This window comes from Callorhinus ursinus, unplaced genomic scaffold (assembly GCF_003265705.2).
Source record: "Callorhinus ursinus isolate GAN/ISIS: 27379988/994484 unplaced genomic scaffold, GSC_fseal_2.0 scaffold4, whole genome shotgun sequence".
Lineage (NCBI taxonomy): Eukaryota > Metazoa > Chordata > Mammalia > Carnivora > Otariidae > Callorhinus > Callorhinus ursinus.
Genome location: NW_027397066.1, coordinates 3,502,587 through 3,524,020, shown reverse-complemented (window position 1 = coordinate 3,524,020; position 21,434 = coordinate 3,502,587). Strand labels below are relative to the sequence as shown.

The 21,434-nt window shown below is 49.2% G+C and overlaps 1 protein-coding gene across 9 annotated transcripts in view; it reads right to left on the bottom strand.

Annotated features, from left to right (window-relative positions):
* Positions 1-21,434, bottom strand: part of AFAP1 (actin filament associated protein 1) — a 145,732-nt gene that overhangs the window by 70,044 nt on the left and 54,254 nt on the right. For 3 of the 9 annotated variants that reach the window (XM_073891392.1, XM_025887356.2, XM_073891385.1), the window contains 3 exons: positions 15,784-15,971; positions 8,954-9,082; positions 7,447-7,544 (listed from right to left, as the gene is read on the bottom strand). In XM_073891392.1, the coding sequence (XP_073747493.1) occupies positions 7,447-7,544; positions 8,954-9,080 (225 nt within the window). In that variant the 5' untranslated portion in view covers positions 9,081-9,082; positions 15,784-15,971. Of the gene's footprint in view, positions 1-6,255; positions 6,456-7,446; positions 7,545-8,953; positions 9,083-10,251; positions 10,391-15,783; positions 15,972-16,150; positions 16,274-19,826; positions 19,975-21,434 lie in introns of those variants that run through there. The other 6 variants (XM_073891388.1, XM_073891390.1, XM_073891386.1 and 3 more) reach the window with 5 other exon arrangements.

The window sequence follows — 21,434 nt, the reverse complement described above, 5'->3', positions numbered from 1 at the left end:
GCCTGCTGCTGCGCCAGCTGCTACATCTGCTGTGCCTGCTGCTGCGCCTGCTGCGCCTGCTGCATCTGCTGCTGTGCCTGCTGCTATATCTGCTGCGCCTGCTGCACCTGCTGCGTCTGCTGCTGCACCTGCTGTGTCTGCTGCTATCCCTGCTGCTGCGCCTGCTGCGTCTGCTATCCCTGCTGCTGCGCCTGCTGCTACATCTGCTGCACCTGCTGCATCTGCTGCTATCCCTGCTGCTGCGCCTGCTGCTACATCTGCTGCGCCTGCTGCTGTGCCTGCTGCTGCACCTGCTGCACCTGTTGCTATGCCTGCTGCACCTGTTGCATCTCCTGCTGTGCCTGCTGCTGCACCTGCTGCATCTGCTGCTATCCCTGCTGCTATGCCTGCTGCTACATCTGGTGCGCCTGCTGCTGCACCTGCTGCACCTGCTGCTGCGCCTGCTGCACCTGCTGCGTCTCCTGCTGTGCCTGCTGCTGCACCTGCTGCGTCTGCTGCTATCCCTGCTGCTGCGCCTGCTGCTACGTCTGCTGTACCTGCTGCGTCTGCTGCTATGCCTGCTGCACCTGCTGCTGCACCTGCTATGCCTGCTGCCGTGTCTGCTGCTGCACCTGCTGCACCTGCTACAGGAACCAACCAGCCCACTGAGCCCACTGGGTCCAACCTGAGCACTTGCATGACAAACACTGTCATTCCCTCCTTCTCTTCAGGAAAGCGGCACGGCTCCCACTCTGTCACCACGGGCATCTGTTCCTCTGCTGCTCCCCAACCTGTTCCCATCACGCAGCCTCTGCACCGGAATCACCAATGAACTAAGAGCCCTGATTCCAGCAGAGGAAAATATCAGCCCAGAATCGAATCGCTTTCTGACTTGAATTCTGTCTATACGGTGGGCCTCCAGACTGCTGTTCTGGTTACAGTGACTGAACTTCCATAACCGACACAAGTACTTTGGAAGCACGGCAGGGCACCCATGCGGGAATCCAAGCCTCCTATGGGGCGGGGCATCTTTAAGATGGTGGCCACGCCGCTGAGCGAGCCCGAGGAGTGGGGAACAGAATTTTACAGTCTCAGCTGCAAAGGGGGCTCAATCCTAACAGCACGAATTTTGAGTACTTTTCCTGGCAAAATAAAAGTTTTTATCCAAATCACCCTGCTCCCCTCTGCTCCCTACTGAACTTGCATTCCACACAGCACGTGAGTAAACAGCAGGCACCTAACCATGCTGTGAAGCTCCCTCTGGCTTCATTCACGCATGCAGAGAGTGGAGGCCCTATGGGGCTGGGTCGTGTCCCCGCCTCCACCAGCAGGAAGCCATCCACAGGGAAGGCCAACGGTCCAACGGGAGTGTAAACAGGATACGTATCTGGACTGCAGCCACAGATTAAAAATTTAAAAGATGCCGCAGGAATTACACATGAGACTGAACTCCTCCAAAAGACAAGAGGAGAAAAAAAAGAACACATGATTCACGTTCACTCAAAGGATCACATCTAATTTCACCAGGAAACAAACGGTTCTCTTGTTTTAAAATCTTGGGCTTTTGTCTCAACTCCGCCACTGGAAAAATACTTCATTTTGTCATATAGTCTCAAAGAGCCTCATAATCTCATCTGTCCGACAGAATGCAGTTGCTGTGAAAGTGCTTTAGGTCTCAGGGCAGGCAGCAGGCGACGGGGGGCCCACAGGCTCACAGTTCCAGAGACAGAGGCAGGAAGCAGAGTGGGGGCGGGCGGAGGAGGGGGTAGTGCTCATGGGGACGGAGTTTCAGCTGGGGAAGATGGAAAAGTTCTGGAAACGAAGGGTGGGGGTGGCTGCAGGACACTCTGAAGCACTTACTGCCACCCAACTGGACACCTGGCAGTGGTTAAGATGGTAAAGCTTATGTTATGAATATCTTACCACAATTAAAAAAAAACCTTCATTATCATCTGCTGACATAATAAGCGATCACATTTATATAAACTCTGGCCCTAAAATATCAAAGAGCTTAGTTGCTCTCCCACACCCCATCCGAACACCATATAAATGCCCTGCCATTAAATGATCAAATAAAAATATTTCTAAATGCCTCGATTGGGTTAGCAGAGCCCCAGAAGGAGTCCACCTTGCTCTCTTCTCTCAACCGTAAAGATCTGAGAGACCCCTGGCCTGGGCTCAGTGCTGTTCTGAGAGGAGGGGGAGGAAGGAGGCACCACAGGTGGTGTGGCTCTGGCCCCTGGGAAACCACCGCCTGAGCATGGGCACCAGCCAGCAGCAACGTCCACACGGACGGGACCCGTTCCCTAGGGAGGTGGCCGCTACTCACACACGCTCCACACCCGCACTCCACACAGGGTACAGCAGCGGGATAGCCGCGTACTCTCGGCGTGAAACGAAACAAACCTCTTCCCGACAGGCTTTGACTAAACACACGCATATCTGGGCCTATTCCAGGCTCCTGTCGGAAAGCGAGGGAGCTCAAGCAGAAGGTCAAACACGTCGTGTACCACACTTGCCATTTCCAGGATTCGGGAGAAGTTCTGCACGCACACACAGCCCATAACCCCACACTCTTGTGAGCATTTGAAAAGGTTGGCCACGCTGAAGGGCCACCGGGTCTCATGGGACACCCTCGGCTGTCACCACGTTCACTCCCAGGCCCGGACAGAGAAGAAACACCCCAATGTGCCCTCCGTGCATGGAGGCATCGTCAACGTCACAAGACTGACGTTTGGACATGCCCCCCACCCTTGACAAGCCGTCAGCGTTTTCCACTGCACAGCTCCAGGAACACAAAGCAGCATAGAAACAAACACCATCTCCAACAGGTGAACATTTAGTTGAATTAAAAGAATGTGAAAATGAGGCCCTGCTGTTAGGTCAGTGGGTGTAAAGTCTCCGTTACCAAGACGAACAGATCTTAGAGATCCCTCGGGGAGGAGGGATGGCAGAAGATGGTTAGTGGTAGTTGCAGGAAGCCCTGCTGGGCACTAGAAGGGCTAAAAAGGTCAAAGATAACTCATCTCCTAGAGTCTGCAGCACCATTCGGTGTGAGAGGAGGCAGCCCGCGTTCTGTCCCGGGCCACAGAAGCAGCAGCAGGGAAGAGCAGTTCAAATGGAGAAGACCTGGTGGGAATGTCATTCATCTTACACTGAAACTCGTCCTTCAGCCATTCTCAGTGGTGTTGGGGATCCCCGCGGGCCCCTCGTGGCTGGCCCCTGCAGCGTGGCAGCCTCATTGGCAGACCCTGCCCGAATCCCATTCCCCAGCACAGAGCCGTGGCGTGCCCAGCTCCCGGCCACCCGCATCTTCCTTCGTGTACCCTCCCCACCTGGTCATGCCATCTCTGGCCCAGCACGTGTGAATTCTCCTGAAAGTCAACCTGCCGACAGCAGAGGACTGACCGGCCACAGCCAATTCACCAGGGGCAGAGTGAATCTACCCAATGACCGCCTTACTTGCCGAATAGTGAATTCACTGAAAACTATCAGGAAACTACAGTAGAACCATCGTAACCAGTCTCCGCTTCCCTGACTTGCTAAAGTGACAGATGTTCTTCGTTCCCTCTGCAAAAGCCCTGACAGATGTCTGTAAAATGCTAAACATTCATGGTCAATGACAGGCTCCCCTCCAGAGTGCCCTGTATTAAGAGTCCCCTCAGCTGAGCTGCACATTTACCAAGAGTCAGCCTTGTTCTGTAAATGCTTGTACTTATTATTATAGTTAGTTACGTTAACTCAATTAGCTATTACATAAATAAACCAGTGAAATAATGAGTGCAAAAGGAGAGGTGATAACTCTCTGAGATGACTCTCTTTAGAAAGCTTCAGTCAAGAGGCGCCTGGCTGGCTCAGTCAGTAAAGCGGGTGACTCTTCATCTCGGGGTCGTGAGTTCAAGCCCCATGTTAAGTATAGAAATTACACAAAAATAAAATATTTTTTAAAGAAAAAAGGGGCGCCTGGGTGGCTCAGTTGGTTAAGCATCTGCCTTCGGCTCAGGTCATGATCCCGGGGTCCTAGGATCGAGTCCCATGTCTGGCTCCCTGCTCAGTGGGGAGTCTGCTTCTCCTTCTCCCTCTGCCTCTCTCCCTGCTCATGCTCTCTCTTGTGCATGCATGTGCTCTCTCTCTCTCTCAAATAAATAAATAAAATCTTAAAAAAAAAAAAAAAAAGAAAGCTTTGGTCAAGACAAACCACGAAGGAAGAAAAGAAAATCCAATCAGGGTGGGCACATCAACTAGGAAAGAACAGCACAGCACTCAAAGCTTCAGGGGCTCCAAACTCAGGCGGGGTCACGGGTGTCTACGTTTCACTCCACTTTAAGGAAACAAAAACTGGAAATCGCTAACTGCCACAGGTATATGCAGAAAAGAAGCAGGCTACAGTGCGGAGACCCATACTCAAGGAATGTAGCCCCTGGCCCCACGTCGGAACCCCAGGAGTTTAGGGGACAGGAAAACTCTCTAGATACTCATGTATTAGGCACCAGTCAGGAGAAATTACCTATTGGTCAGATTCCTACCCAAAAATTATTTGTTTAAACTTAAAATATTTAAGTATTTAAATATTCAAATATTTAAAGCCAATATTTTTGCTAACCAAGTACCATCAGTAGGAGGGCTTCTCATGTTCCTTAAACCAGGACACTCTGCCATGTTGCGACCAAAGGCAGGGACAGGGCATAAGCCGGGCACAGCGAGAGACGAGGACAGGGGAGAGAGAAAGGAACACAAACAAATGGAGGAACAGCAAACTGTACTTGAGGAAAAAATCAATGGAAAAGGATTAACTATTCAGTGGTCAAAAATGGTAGAAACTATTGGCTATTTGATGAGTGTGCTTCATCTGAGATTGGCACTGAAAGTGACAGTCCCTGCACCTAGCCTAGACCATATGGGACGTGCGTCTCAGTCCAGACCAGGTACATGGCACTTGACGAGGCACCGGAGGGTCCATGAAGTTCACAGAAGCCTCCCCACTCTGCTGGCTGCCCCCAGATGTCTGCAGCCTGGAAACCCCTTTCCCAACGTGCGCTATGGGACGCAGCGCGCTGAGACGGTGGGAGGGCCGTGGGCTCGGGCAAGCTGAGGAGGGAAAGCACGGTGAGCCAGAAGATAAAACCCAGAAACGAATGAACTGCCGTCCGCTCACCCCGCTCTTTCTCTTTCAGACAGACGATGTTGGTGAGGATTCATGTTGTGCACCAACACTTCTGGGCTACAGTTTTGCATTGTATTTAAAACAACGGGGCACCTGGGTGGGTCAGTGGTTAAGCGTCTGCCTTTGGCTCAGGTCACGATCCCCGGGTCCTGGGATCGAGCCCCGCATCGGGCTCCCCACTTAGCGAGGAGCTTGCTTCTCTCTCTCCCCTCTGTTCCTCCCTCTTGCTCATGAACTCTCTCTCAAATAAATAAATAAAATCTTAAAAACAATTTTAAAAAAAGTTTAAAAAATAACAATACAAAAACAAATAATGCATGGAAAAATGAAAGCCAATCAAGTCAGTTTCTGTAACAGGATAAGTTTAAAAAAAAAAAAAAAGGAAAATAATTAAAAAGAAGCTTATAAAGAGGGAAAAATACATAACAAATAATGTTAAAAAGATAAAAACAGCATATCAAGATCATACATTTAATATACTCTCAATTGCAGACAGATTAAATGTGTAAAACAACAGATAAACAGTGAGGGTCTCCTTTTCCTCACCCCCAGCCTTGCGGACCAGCGTACACAGGGCACTCACAGCACATCTCCATTCGGACTAGAGGCCCGTGGCCCTGCCCCGGCTCGGCACACGTGAAGGAAGGTGGTGGCTCTCCCAGAAAGAAGGAAACGTAGATGACTTTTATGTACTTTTCGGGCTTCCCCCCCCCAATTTTCTACAGTGATCTTGTTGAAAACGCAGCACTTACGGCCCCACGCAGACCTAGCGGATCAGAAGGTTCGTTTTCACAAGATCCCCAGGGATTCGGGGAACGTGAAGGTTGCTCTATATAGTAGCAGCCAGCTCTCACGCAGAGCATCGATCCGCGGGACCCTGCTCTAAGCACTCGAGGCCTCACGGTTATCCTAGCGCATGGCCCCACCACGACAGCCTCTCAGGAACGCTGCGTCGGCAGCACAGAGACACTACGGTTACCGTGCAGTCATACAAGGACATGGCCGAGTGAGTGGCAGCTGAGCTCTGTGTCCTGCCGCCTCCCTGGACCCCGGCTCGGGAGCAGGCTTCCGCTTCCCGACACAACCTTCTCTGATCCGCGAGGTAGACTTGCCTCAGCTTTGCGGCCACACCACCGAAGTAGTATTGTTGAGAAAAGACTGCATTTGAATCCAAAGAAGCTGTTACAATTCTTGCCTTTTCCTCCCTATTGTATGGTCTTGAACAAATCACGTATATTCATTGATCCTAAATTTCCTTGTCTGGAAACTGGGTATTCATACTCTTCACATGTAGGAGTTCTCTGAGTTCAAGCTGTGAGGATTACATGAAATTACAAGTGAAAAAGTAACAAGTCTGGTGTGTAATACACGGTAGGGACCCAGTGAGTGCTAATGTCCTCTATCCCCTTCTAAAATGATAATTAACGCGTGTCTACTGGACACCAGCTACCATGCTGGGGCGCAAGCAGAGCTGGGGGTAAATGGGACCCGGCCCCGCTCTCCTGCAGTCCTTGTCCTGGTGGCAAGATGAAGAAATGACTCATACTAGGGGCGCCTGGGCGGCTCAGTTGGTTAAGCATCTGCCTTTGGCTCAGGTCATGATCTCAGGGTCCTGGGCCCAAGCCCCACATCAGGCTTCCTGCTCAGCGGGGGTGTGCTTCTCCCTCTCCCCCTACTCCTGCTCTCTCTCTCATGGCTCTCTCTCTTATAAATAAGTAAAATCTTTTAGAGATTTTACATACAGAAAGCAAACATTACAAAGAATTTCCAAGTCACTGAGTTTCTTCTGATTTTGAATGAAAGTCAAATTTTCCTGAGCAAGCAAATGAGCCAACAGCAAGAGGCAGAGAACGCTAAATGGCACAGGTGAGCGTGCCAAGACTGCAAAGGTGGCAGAAGAACTCCAGGACACACTCTGAATGCACAGCATCACACGTGTGTGTGCGTGTGTTACCCCAGAAGAAGCAGAACAATGAATATGAAAGCTGTAGACTCTGGTATTCAAATCCAGAGTTAGCCCAAGAGAGGGTCAAGTCCCCCAGTGGCTCTGTGCCATCGATGTGCCTGCTAAAGCCTCTGGAAAATCTAACTTAAGAACAGATTTCCATGGACCTGTAGCTCCAGCAATTTTCAAGGAGACACCAGCCTCCCATTTGGCTATTACCAGCAGCCCTAGAAACCCACTCAAAGGAGAGACTCTAGCCAAGAGATGGCCTCCTTTCCTCCAGATCTGGGCTGTTACCACCTGCCTGGAGCCCCGAGTGGCCCAGGGGCCCAGCAGCTCTGCAGGACCGTGCACTCACCAGCCACGGCTGAGGGATCTCCGGCAAAGGCATCTGGGGAGGAGCCGGCAGGCTGTTGGGGGTCTCTTGCCTCTGAGCATGGTCCTTCACTTCGAAACCTGTAAGCATCAACCAAAACCACAGAACTGGATGAGGAGGAGAAGGGTGTGGACCGTGCCGCCGGCAGCTATCCCTCCCTCAGCCCCATCGTGAACGCCGGGCAAATATCTGTTTCCTCTAAGCCCGTACAACAATCCTATTACTCTTCTCCAGGTGGGGAATCTATGGCTCGAAAAAACAAAAAGAGGTTGCAGAACTAATCGAAGCATTAGCGGTGGAAATGATGGAGCCGGCACGGAAGCCTGTGTTCCTCCAATGCTACTCGGCCTCGGAAAGGTGAGCTGCCCTGCCTTGAACTTCCACTCCGGTCAGGACCTACCCATGGACTAAGGGGCGGGGGTGGCCCCGGGAAGCAGTACGTTTGTCTCAGGCGCCCTCTTGATATCAGATACTGGGACATACAGGTCCCTGCGTGTCCCGGCTGCCTTAAGCTCACGCTCCCAGCGCAGCCGTACTCAAGTTGAGAAGACAAGTGTGTACCCAAGTAACTTAGGACACGTGGTGAGCACTGTGTCAGCAAAGGCAGGAAAGGAAGGAACCGGCTTTAATCTGGGTGCAGGACTATTTCCAGGCCAGACCCCCCCTGGCAAGACCCACCAGAACAACCGCTCAACAACAGTCACCCGTACCGGGTCACGTGTGATACGCCGGCAGGGAAAGAGCTATGAAGACACAGAGCCTGACCGCCAGAGGTGCAGTGGGGAATTCTGGCAGAGAACTGGGCACGGTAAAAAAAGGAAAGAGAGAAAAAGAACAAATGGGAATTCTACCACCAAAAACTATCAGCGGACGGGCTCAAGGCTAATGAAAGAGCTCCGAGGAGAGCGAGTGAGTTGGAAAGCATCGGGAGGCACATGCGGAGAGACAGAGGGTGGGAACCCATCGGGCAGAGGAAGAGGAAAGGGCCCCCGGGAAAGCCAACAGCAGACCCCGAGGCCAGAGGCCCAAGCGGCGCGGTGCGTCCAGGCCAGCAGTGGGTGCTGGCCGAGCAAAGGGAAGAGGCTGAGGGCAGGAGGCTGGGAAGGAGGACCACCTCAACTAACAGGAGCAACAGGGGAGTGGAAAGTCGTGGTGACTGCAGATCGACTGCGGGTCAGGTACTGTTTGGAGGCACTTTCTGTCGTCTCCTCTGACCCCCAAGACATCCCTCCAAGGCAGAAGCTCCAGGGGAGGAGAGAAGCGGACAGAGATGGAGTAACTGGAGCATGGTCCCCCACTATCCCATCAGCTCCTTAAAGGCTTTGTCCTCCTGCGCCTGGAAAGTGCCAGCACCTGGCACGCGGGGAGACCCTCAGGGACAGTGGGAGGAACAAGTATGTTAATGAGCAAATGAATGTGTCTTAGAAAGATGGTGGATGCGGGCTGGTTTAGAGACAAAGGAGACTGGAGGTAGAAAGAGCAGACGCACCTTTGGATGACTGTATCCTCAGCAGGATGTCCGTGATCACTGCCTTTTTCTCCCTGACGGTTGACGTTAGATATTCATGGTCCAGGAGCTCCAGAAAGAGACGAAGTTCAACTATTAACTCTTCCATTGCTGCAAACAGAGGAGAGGGAAGGGGACTGTTAGACCCAGTGGGGTGCAAATGCCACAATATAAATGCATTTCACTTTAGCCTAACTGGATACAGTATTCTAGTGTGAAGAGCAAGTTTGCCGAAGCCAGGTCGACTAAGATTCATGCGTCATCTTCTGGACAAATGCACTGCTCCTTTGCTTTTGCTCTGAGGCAGTCATTTTCATCTAGGAGACGCTCCAAAGCCATGCTGCCAACAGATGGAGTCATGACCCAAAAGCCTGACATCATCATGGTGTCAATTGCATGATATTAAATTTCATTGTCGAGAAGGAGATGGAAGTTTAAAATGCCAAATAGTTTTCAAATAACCACCAGGACGTGGTTTCAGAAACTCAACACCCAACTCTGCCTTTGCAGGGCTGGCTCCATTCCCAGGAAGGCTGTGAGCATGTTTGTGCAGTTAGCAAAGACACCGGATGCCAAGGAGAATTTGGGTGCGGACTCCTGACCATGTCTTTTCCTTCTAGGATCATGGCCGACTCAAGACCCGACTACGCGGCTGGAGTCAGCAATTTACAAATCATGGTGTGAACCTTTCGGGGACCCCGAAACCTTTTACAGCATGCAGGAGGCCCAACTATTTTCATAACACTGAAACACGCATTATTCTCCTTTTCCTGTGTCAGTGGTTAGGGGCTATGCTGCCAGCCTCTTAGCACAAATCAAAGCAGGGACACCAGACTAAACGAGCAGTCACTGTATTCTTCACCACACACTGACAGTAGAAATGAAAATGTCACACTGTCACTTAAGAGTGTCTTCGATGGAGCGGTACAAAGCGCTGCTTTTATTAAATCTCAGCCCTGGAGGATGCACCTTTTTGGGATCCTGTGTGAGGGAGTATGCAAACTGCCCCTCTCCTGCCAACCGACGGACAATTGCTGTCAGAGGAAAAGCAAGTGTGCGCTGTTTGAGGCGCACGTCAGACTAAGCTGCTTTTCTCATGTGGCCCCAAAGAAGAAATGATACACAAACTACAAGGATGCACACTGAGTGTATGACCGACATCCTCCCAAAAGGGAACAAAGTGACCTTACCATGTCAAGGTAAACAATGACAGCATTGGTTGCCAACGATAAAATTTGAGCTTCCAAACGGAAGTGAGAATTTTGAACACTTGTACCCACCACTGTGAGCATGACAGCTTCTCAGCAGAGACTCTCCTGATCAGATTGGGACAGACACTGGCCAACAGGCTTTTCTGATCTAGTATAATGCGGTATGTCAGCTTTTAGAAGATCCACACCACTCCGTGAACAGTGAGGTCACAAAATCACACATCGGCGAGGATCCGTCTAACATACAAAATAAGCGGAAATAGTCTAATGTAACAGAGGATGAAGCATTCTATGATTCAGCTTCAGATTCCAAATAGCAACTAACTTTTAAGAAACTACCCCTTGCCAGTTTTTGGTGTAGTATCAAAGAAGAATATTGACAGTTTTCTGAAGAGGCACTGAAGTATTCTTCTCTATGTATCTGTACGAGCCAGATTTTCTTTATGTGCTTGCTCTAAAACAATGCTCCACAACAATCTGAATGCAGAAACAGATGCGAGAATCTAGCAATCTTTATCAGACCAGATATGGGAGATGCTTGCAGAAATAGAAAACACGCCACTCTCTCACAAATCAGCTTGTTTTGGAAAACGCAGTTACTTTTCATAAATATATTTTAATGAATTAATAAATATCTTAAAAATCTGCCACTTTTTAATTCGAATATGAGAAATATATACAGATATACCCACATAAATAAAAGCTCTTTGGAATGTTCAATATATATTTTGAGACCAAAAAGTCCCAAGCAAAAAAGTTCAGTCCATGGGATTCTTTCCAAGTCTACAACACTCTTCAGGACTAAAGATATTAACTGAGGCCATGTTGCTGTCACTACCAAAGCTCTCATAATTTTAGGTAAGTCTAGGACAGAGAAATGGCAAATGAGTCCAAAGTGGGCAAGGTGTATTCCTGAGCTGTCCACTTGTCCTAACTGAATGACTTTTGCTCTAGGAAATGAAGAAGTTGGATTAAATAAGTCTTTTAAGGTCCTTTTTCATTAGTAAAACAACTTCTTGATGATTGTAAGGGGAAAACAATCTCATCTATACTCTAAGAATGAAGGGCTGCCAGCATTATTCATAAGAGCCAGAAGGTAGAAACAGCCCACATATCCACTGATGGATGACTAGAGAGAGCGATGTGGTCTCTGTATGTGATGGGATACTACTCAGCCTTCAAAAGGAAGGGCATTCTGACACCTGCTACAACACGGATGAACCTTAAGGACATCATGCTGAGTGAAGTAAGCCAGTCACGGAAGGACAGATACTGTATGATTCCACTTAAACGAGGTACTTAAGAGTCATTGAAATCATCGAGACAGAAAGTGGAGTGGTGTTTGCTGGGGGCCGAGAGGGAGACTGGGGAGTTAGTGTTCAATGGGTGTCTTCAGTTTGGGGAGATAAGTTACAGTTGGGGAAGCAGTTCTGGGACGGATGGTGGTGACGGCCGCATGCCAGGGTGAATGTGTTGAATGACAGTGAATTGTACATTCAAAAAGGGTGAAAATGGCAAATTTTATGATACATATATTGTACCACAATAAAAAATATCAACCTCGTCCAGAAATCAATGGGTGGCCATCAGCAGAGATGTTAAAAAATGCTTATGGGCCTATGTGAAACTCACAGCACCCCATCTTCATTCATATATTTTCTTATTAAAAACGCCTCTCTGGTAGATAGCCAAATCACATTTATCCTGTAAGGTTTCACTTAGGTGCCAGCTCGCAGCATCAAAATGTCTGAAGAGGACCTCAGACTGAGTCTGTCCTGTCTCTGCCCTGAGCTCCCCGACAGATTTCCCATGGAGGACTCACGGAGACCCCTCCCGGCTGGGAGCTGGCCGTAACCATGGTGGGGGACACCTGCCCGGCTGTGCTCTCCGGCTCAGAGACCGGCACCTTCTGCCACACGTGGCCTCTGGGCGGCCACAGCCACCATAGCCACCTCCCACTCCCAGGTTATAACTCTCTGGGCCGCCCTAACCCAAGCTGGCCAGTCCGACTCTCCTCCTGGAGGAGTTTTGCCTGGGACTAGGAACTCGTGGGCAGTTGGGATCTCTGGAGCTGAAGACATGTGGACACAGGAACCAGGTACAGCATGTACATGCTGGAGGGAGGAGTCAGGACCAGAGGAGGAAAGGACCCGGTTATCAGCACATGGGGGAGCACAGGCAGACATGCTCAGGCACCAGAGACCGGGTCAGGCGAGAGGAAGAGACAGACAGAAAGACTCTGACGGGCTTCACGAGACCTTCCTGGGCTCTCCTTTGTCACCTGCGCACCTGAACTGCACAGCATACCTGCTGCATTGTTCTAACAAATGTTCATTTCACTGATTTTTACTAAGCTGCCCTGCATGGTTTTCTTTTCACTGAAATCTCAGACCAAGACTGCAAAGCACAAGACAGCTCTCCCCACTGCGGGGTGCAGAACCTCCCAAATCAGAGAGTGTGATCATCAGAAAAGTTACTCCTTTTCAGGATCTTCACAGACTAAACAAGCCACATTCTACCCTTAACTGTCCCTTCAAACACTCAAAGCCCACAGTATCCCCTTTCTCCCAGCCTGCTCTCATTAATCACCCCCAACTGGCTCCTCCCCACGGGGGTCTTCCTAATTACCAAAGTTCCTTTGTCTTGCAGCAGCCAAACCGATAACCGGATATCAAGTGATCTGTGGGTCGGTTTTTGTTTTGTGGCACAATGCGCACAGAAAGCTCGCGAGTCTTGACGCAGAGCTCACAAGTAAAGAACTGACACCTTCTGATGACCCACTACCCACGATGCCCCCTCCTCCTGGGAATGCTGCAGAGACCACCCCCCCCCCGACCCCATCCTCAGGGGCATGAGAAGCAAGCAATGGTCTGGTTACCTGTCTTTGAGCAAATGCTCCCCCAGTGGCCTCAAATGCCCGCACTGTGCTAGTCCCTGGACAGGTGTGAGTTCACTTTGCTCCCAGAGACCCCGATGGGTTAGATGGTGTTATCAGCCCCAGTTTACAGCTGAACAAACAGAGGCTCAGAGGGGTTGCCAAAGGCTACAAGACACATAAGTGGCTAAGTCTCTGTAGCTAATAATTTGCTCACAGCCACACGGCAAGACCACAGCAGTGAGAACCTGAGCGCAGATCTAACTCCAAAGGTCCTGCTTCAACCATTGCATGATAATCATTCCATGACTGCTTTCTGAGATGACCCCGGCCTGGTGAGATGCCTCGGCCATTTTTTTAAGAGCGATAACATGGTCAGATAAAATTAAGACCACACATCCTAGAAAAAATTAGGAGGGTGATCCATTTCACCAGAGCCTCCACGGTGCCCTGTAGAGTATTATAATCATGTACTGAGCCACCTACCTCCCTCAATGGACTGCCTGTCCTGGTATGCACGGACAGCGTCCCATCATCGTTGGGTTCCTTCTAGTGCCCATGAGCTCGGCAAATGCGTGTTGAAGGTAGGGGCATGACATCCCATAGCTCACAGACATGCCACCAAGGCAAGGAAGGAACGAGAAGTTCCTGTACGCAGGCACCTGGGTGGCTCAGTCAGTTAAGCGTCTGCCTTTGGCTCAGGTCATGATCCCAGGGTCCTGGGATCGAGCCCTGCATCAGGCTCCCTGCTCCTCGGACAGCTTGCTTCTCCCTCTCCCTCTGCCCGCCCCCCATTTGTGCTCTCTTTCTCACACTCTTTCTCTCTCAAATAAATAAATAAATAAAAAGAACTTCCTGCACCCAATTTTCAGTTTAAAATTCTTAATATGAACGTGCCTGTCCCGTAAGTCTAGTAGAGTCCAGAAGGAACTGGTACACATATGCTTACAAAGGGGGTGGCGCCGCACGACTCGGGTCTGCAGGACGCCCAGGAGGCAGGAGGAGCCCGCGCCTGGCGGCACCCTCCACGCTGTCTTGCCAGCTCTGAGCCAGCCCTCGTAGCACAGGCACAGCGATCCAGCGTCCAGGGATTCAGGTGAGGTTTTCAGAGACGTATCCTAAGTGCTCTTCACCACGTGCCACCCAGGACTTACCTTCCCGATATCCAGCTTTTCCACTGCCTGACACTGGCTCCCTCCTGGGTCTCCAGGGTCAGGAAACACTCACAGGTGCCCCCTGGCCTCCCCCAGCACTCCCAGCCCAAGTCCTCGTTATGATACAGGTCTATGTCCCCCCGCAAAGTTCATCACTCCCTAGAGACGTCGCACAGAGAATGAGAGCTGCCACCAAGCACTGACCACGTGCCAGGCAACACGCTAAGTGCTTCGCTGTCACACTAGCTCTATGACACAGGACTTATTTTCACCATTTTACAGATGAAGAAACTGAGACTGAGAAAGGTTATGTTCTGGTCCAAGGTCACACTGTTCAAAATAAGAGGCAGGATGGGCGCCAGAACCAAATCTGCTTGGTTTCCGCGCCTCTGCTCACGACACCACCACACTGCACATTTTGCTCATGGTGGACAAGGACGTTCGCTCCCCTTAGGTTATGTTCCTCGGTGTTCGCGCTCAAATAACCGCCTTCCCACGACACGGAGCAGGCTCTCTACACGATCCCATCCTTCAAGGACATTGCTCAAATTGCGCCTTACAGGGTTGTTTCACCAGTGGTTCTGCTATTAAAAAACAGCATCTTACAACTGTAGATAATTCATCCAACTCCCTCAACCTCCTGATGAGAAAGAAGGCTCAGAATCGCAGGCTCACCAAGGGCACGGTCTGCTCCACCACTCCCATCTGTACACCCAGAACACAGGCCAAAGGGCTTTGCGTTCAGAGGAACCACTAGTTATATTCTACCATATAAAATACTCCCAGTGTATTTTATCCCTTTACCCTCACAATCCCATAGTTATCTTTGAAACATCACAGACGGCAGATAAAATGAAGAGAGGTGCAGAGCCTGACCCAGGACAGGAAGCAAAGCAGGGACACATCCACCCCAGACCCAGGGCTCCTACCTCCTTTGTCCGACCCCCTAACCCTCACACCCGTTATCCTCCTCGGGGCAGAATGGGACTCACTGAACACAGACTGGGATCAGGGCACAGGTGTAAGTCAGTAACTCCCAGAAAAAAATTTTTTTTTCCTCAAATGCCTACACCACAGAGAAGATCTGGCTATAGAATTTACGATTCCCAAGGCAACAGGGAAATCAACTGGAGGCATTTCAGGATATATTCTATGCATCTGAAAAGCAGCACTCCCTTCTCCCTAGCCAAAGGATTTTTGCACTAAATCAAGTGACTCTGCTCTGTCTTATGTGGTCAGTGTCTTCCACGGTCCTACGTAAAGAGGGAAAGCGTGAGTAAAGGCTGGACAGCACAGCAGACTAGTAATTCAGTCCAGCGACATGCTTCCTCTGTAATCAACCCCTCTACTCTTGAAAGCAAACCTCTGACTCAGGTTGGGCAGTGGGTTCATTTATTTCAACAACATAAAAGAAATGGGCTTTTGTTTGTGGGACCCAAAAGCCACTTCAAAGGAATTTGATTCACCTGAGTGCCTAGATCACGGAATTTGAAAGCCAGAAGGGCCCGTGGGGTCCAGGGCCTTTATTTCACATGGAAGGAAGCTGGGGCCCAGAGAAGGAAAGTGACCTACCTGCTGAAGTCTCACAGGATTTGGTAAAAAGGCTGGAACCAGGAGCCGGGAGGCCTGACGGCCAGGCAGGAGTGTCCTGGTCTGCACGGAACAGTCTTCCTCACACGCCTCCTCCAGGGGCGAGCACGGAGCGCCCAGGGTCCACCTGCAGGTTCTCAGGAAACCAAACCACTCTTTGAGAGCAAATCCTGCAAACGAGAAGAAATGCCTGCTAGGACTGGCTCTGGGAAGACACAGTTCACTACACAGAACTTGCTGCTGCTTGGTCAGAAAAGGCAAGGAACAGTCCACAGATTCACGTCACTCCAAGGGTCACAGGCACCGACTACACACATGGCCACATCCACGTTCTCCGCAGTTTGCAAACTTCAGTGACGAGCGAGAGACCTAATGCTGTCTGCGTCCTCAGTTCTAGTCAGTGTCACCAGACAGCACGAGGGCAGTGGGGCATCTTTCCAACACCACGTATTCATCTGAAATCCCTCCTAGGTAGCTCTTCCTTTCGGGGTCCTAACCTAGTGCACAGAAACTAGACGTGGGTAACTTCCCTCACCTAGTCTCCGCTAAAAACAAGTACATGCTTCCTCCTAACTCCCCAGTGCCCCTGGCTCTCCTGCTCCCAGCCACACACCCCCAGGCCCAGCCGGCACCCTGACCTGCCAGCTTCCATGTGCCCTTCTCACTGTGTGATCCTCTGGGGTTCCTGCCTGCCATAGCCAGGGTTACCTCCTCTGCCAGCCAGCCCACCTGGATCACCTGGCTGACTCTCCTCCCTGCCTCTTTATTTGTGATTGCCCCTGCAATTGCTGCCAGTCCCCTAGAGTGGAGTGCACGTCTAGAGCGCAGAGGTCATTCCATCCACCCTGACCCCTCCTTCCCAGAATCTCTCTATGCCTCTACTCAGTCTCTCCTCATCTGCTGCTCCTTAGGAGGAGCCCAGCTTTTGCAGCCACACAAATCAGGCCCAAATCCCAGTTCTGAGTCTTCCTAGTTGTGTGACCTTGGGTAAGTGAGTAATTCCCCCAAATTATCTCATGCTTAAAATGAGATGCTGATTATGCATCTCAGTATTGTAATGAGGATTAAAGGAGTTGCTCTACATACAGAGCCAAGTATTTCACAAATGGTAGCTATTATTACGATTAGCATATGCTTGTCTTACTAGAACTTCACTGTATGACTTGGGATCAGTGAACACAGTAAGTGAACACTGCCCACACACTTCTTATCTCCTCAACTATGGCATCCTTAAATATCTGCCCCCCTCCTTTAAGAAAAGTCAGGAAATACTATCCTGTACAACTCTGTGCAAATACATTTGAAACTAGGTGAAATACATAATTTCACAGATAAGAATACAATTTACCAAATTGTTTTAGAAAGCATACACAGATCGATTTTCCATAGAAGTAGAGAAAGTTGTCAAAGAATTAGCCTCACAAATAAAAGCCCCAGGCCCAGATGGTTTTACAGGGGAATTCTACCAAACCTTAAACACCAAACCCTACTACACAAATTCTTCCAGAGGGTAGATACATAAAATTTTCAAATACTTTCTTTTTTTAGAAGTAAGTACAAAAGTGATGCCTAAACCTGATAGAGACCACCCCCCCAAAAAAAACCCAAAGACTATTGTTACTTACAAATATCAATGCAAAAATCCTAAATAAAATATTAGCAAACAGAAATCAACACAATACATTAATAGCATACCATGACCAAAGGGGGTTCATTCTAGGAATGCAAGGATGACTCAACATTAGAAAATCTACTAATATAATTCATCATATTAATAGATCTCATGAGAAGATCATGATTCTCTCCACAGATCATGAAAAAGCCTTCAATAAAATGCAGTACTCATTCCTGCTTTTTCAAAAAAGTCAATAAATGGGAACTGATATACTTTCTCCACTTGATAAAATATATGTACTAACTACTATAGGCTGAATGTCTGTGTCCCTCCCAAAATTCATATGTTGAAACCTAATGTCCAATGTGATGGTATCAGGAGGTGGGGCCTTTGGGAGATGATGAGGTCATGAGGGTGGAGCCTTCACAAAGGGGATTAGTGTCCTTGCCCTTTCCCCCTGTGAGGATGAAAAGTGGGCAGTTTACAACCCAGAAGAAGGCCTTCACCAGAACCCGTCCAAGCTGGAACCCTGCTCTCAGACATCCAGCCTCCAGAACTGAGAGAAATAAATTTCTGTTCTTTACAAGCCACCCGGTCTATGGTATTTCGTTATAGCAGCCCAAAAGGACTAAGACACAGAGACAAACAAAAACAAGAACAGCATCCTAGTCAGGGAGAAAGACTTTAGGCATTCCTGGTAAGGTCAGAGACAAGTCAAGGAGGCCCGTTTGCTCCACTGTCTCTAACACTACGTTGGAAGTGTTAGCCAATGCAATGAGAAACGAGGAGGCAATGAGAAACTTAAGGATGGAAAAGAAAAAATAAAATGATCTCTGTTTGCAGCTGATATGAAATTATATAGAGAGAACCCAGGATAATCAATGATAAAACTACTATAAATAATTAAAAACCTGAATAAAGTAGTAGAATATGTAGAAACTACTCCTTCTCACATATTAATTTTTTACCAAACAATACTAGAAGACAGAATGAAAAAGAGTATCTCATTTAAAAGCAATTTAAAAAAAGGTAAAACACTTAAATTTAAAAAGAAATGTGCAGAACTTCCATACAGAAAACCTAAAACATTCCTGAAAGACAAAGAAGTAAATCTGAACAAATGGAAAAGTGTCCCTTGCCTATGGAGAGGACAACTTACCATCAGAAAGATGTCAATTCTCTCCACGTTCACAAATAAATTTAATATACCAGGGAGCATGCAAGGATATTTAAGAACAAAGAAGAGGGACTGGACCTCTCCCCTATCAAAACATAATATAAAGTTTATATCATTAAAAAGGTGTGAGGGGCCCTGGGGTGGCTCAGCTAGTTGAGCATCTGACTCTTGGTTTCGGCTCAGGCCATGATCTCAGGGTCCTGGGATGGAGTCCTGCATAAGGCTCTTATGCTCAGCAGGGAGTCTGCTTGAGATTCTCTCTCTCTGCCCCTCCCCCAGCTCATGCTCGTGCTCGCTCTCTCTCTCTCTCTAAAATAAATAAGCAAAATCTTAAAAAAAAAAAAAAGTGTGATACTGGCACATAAATTCCCAGTTGGATCAATTCTGCATAATAGTCAACAAACAGGCCTATATATTTAGACATGTGGCCTCTGATAAAGGCAGTGTCTCAAACCCAATGGGGAAGAGACAGACCTCTTAATTGGAGTTAGAACAACTGGTGGTCACTTGGGGAAAGAAGAAAGATAAATTTAAATACTTAACATCATACACCAGAAAAAACTCCAAACCCCTTGAGAACCAAGATATTTTTTAAAAAGTAAGACCATTCAAGTCCTCGAAGAAATAGGTTAATTCTTCTATAACCCTGGTGGGGGAAAAGATTTTCTCCCTAAGACTCCAAATGAGATGTCACAAGAGAACACAGGGCAGGGTGGACTGCGCTGTGCAGCTCACGGCCGCCTCCCCCCACTCGGGGCTCACACCTGCGGCGCACCCACCGCCCGGCCTACACACCTCTCTCTTCAAGCTGCCCGTCTCCAGAGGCTCAGTCACTGCACAGCTGGGGAGCTGATTCCACAAAAGCCCCCTCCTCCCTCTCCCTCAGGACCACCGTGCTGGATTTGAGGGTCCAGTCAGGAAGCAGTTGCTAAACCACGGCTGGTCCCAGGACCAACCTGCCTCTCAGAAAACGCCCTTGTCCCCTGCCGTCTTCCTTTCAGTGACTTTTCCTGATGTTGTATCAGAATCTTAACTAGCCTCTGCTTATTCTTCCAGACTCCTCTCTTTCCACTCCCATGCTGTGTTTCATGCTGCAACAAACGGCGTGCTTTCACACACGCATAAGGCTCGCTGGAGCCCGTGGACCGCGGCACGCACGGCTGCCCTTGGTGGTGGGCCTCATCCCTGCACGCCCGGCTCGCCCTCGCACACACCCACTGCCACGCCTCTTACCTGGCTGCCTCCTACCTGCCCGCCCTGGGAGGCAGCTCCGTCCCCACCGGGCAGGCCTGCCTCCATCACAGACCCTGGCTTCTGCTGGAATTACAGGTAAATCTGTCTGTCCACTCCAGCAGGCAGCCGACATCTGAAGTCAGGGACTGTTGCCTCCTCTCTGTGCCTAGCACACCCAGCAGAGCTCCTGACGCGGGAGCCAGGATCCAACGGACACGCGCAGTGTGTTTGGTGAATTCATTCACTCGTTTGTTTCTACGTCTCCATAACAGACAAAATTCCTGAGATTTGTTTGGAAGAGAAAGTTGCAGAGAAAAATACCCCGGATTGTCCTCTCATAGCAACCATGTCTTCTGTGATATTCTTAGAACACGCGCATCAAAAGTGGCAAAAGAAGGATTCTGACAAGGTCACTGTCTCGGACAGGCTGACCAGTTTGGTCGGGGCCCTTCTCTGTCAGCAGAGACACCGAGGAGAATATCTGGGGGTGCGCTCAGGACAGACAGAACTCATGTGGCACTGGAGCAAAGGAGCTGATACTCAAGCACAGCGCTTGCATATTTTCCCTTATAGGGTTACAGTGAGGACTCTTCATGCAGACTCTTGCAAATATTTCCACAGGCCCCTGCAGATCATCTAAATGGGCTGCCGCAAGGTTGGGCTGAGAGATCTCAGGAAAAGCAGCACAGCTTTAGACGCTGTCTGGTTGGAAAGTTCCCCTCAGCTAGACCACATCTAAAATTCCTCAGAACTCAGATGACCGGGATTTGAATGACCGGATGGAGGGCTCCGAGCACAAGCCACCAAACTCCTTTGACTCCCAGTGCCCTGTCTACACCGCAGGGATAATAACAGTTATGTGCCTCACAAGACTGCTGGAGATCCAAAGAAGGCTATAAATAAAAGCCGGGGATTTTAGGGGCATTCCATTAAGGCTAGTTCAATTTGACTCTGAAAAGTTAAATAAGGTTTCTACTTGTCACTCTGGCGTCTGGACCTCTGACGGTGATGGTTAGTTCTAGCACTGACTGAAAATTGGATCTGTGAAAGATTTATCAATATCCCAGAGGAAAGCCTGCATTTCTACAAGAAGCATGCATATATATGCACGTTCTAAGTCCTGAGAATCTTCCTTTCTGGATTATAGAGAGCAAAAAGCCCCCAAAGGAATTAATGTAAAAATCTGCAGATCATATTCCTTCCGACAATCATCGTGATTCACAAAAATCAGATTAACACATGGATAGAGGGGCACCTGGGTGGCTCAGTCGTGTAAGCAACTGCCTTCAGCTCGGGTCATGATCCCAGGGTCCTGGGATGGAGCCCCACATCGGGCTCCCTGCTCGGCGGGAAGCCTGCTTCTCCCTCTCCCACTCCCCCTGCTTGTGTTCCTGTTCTCGCTGTCTCTGTCAAATAAATAAATAAAATCTTAAAAAAAAAACAAAAACACATGAATAGAAAAAGTAAGCCCTAAGGAAAGACCCTTCTATTATTTCATAGAAAGCAAAAGAAGAACAAAACCTAGATCAGGCAGTGTCTTTTATAATAATAATGATATGTGTAACTTGACTTCCGGGTTCCTGAAGCCTCATTCCTAAGTTGGGAGGA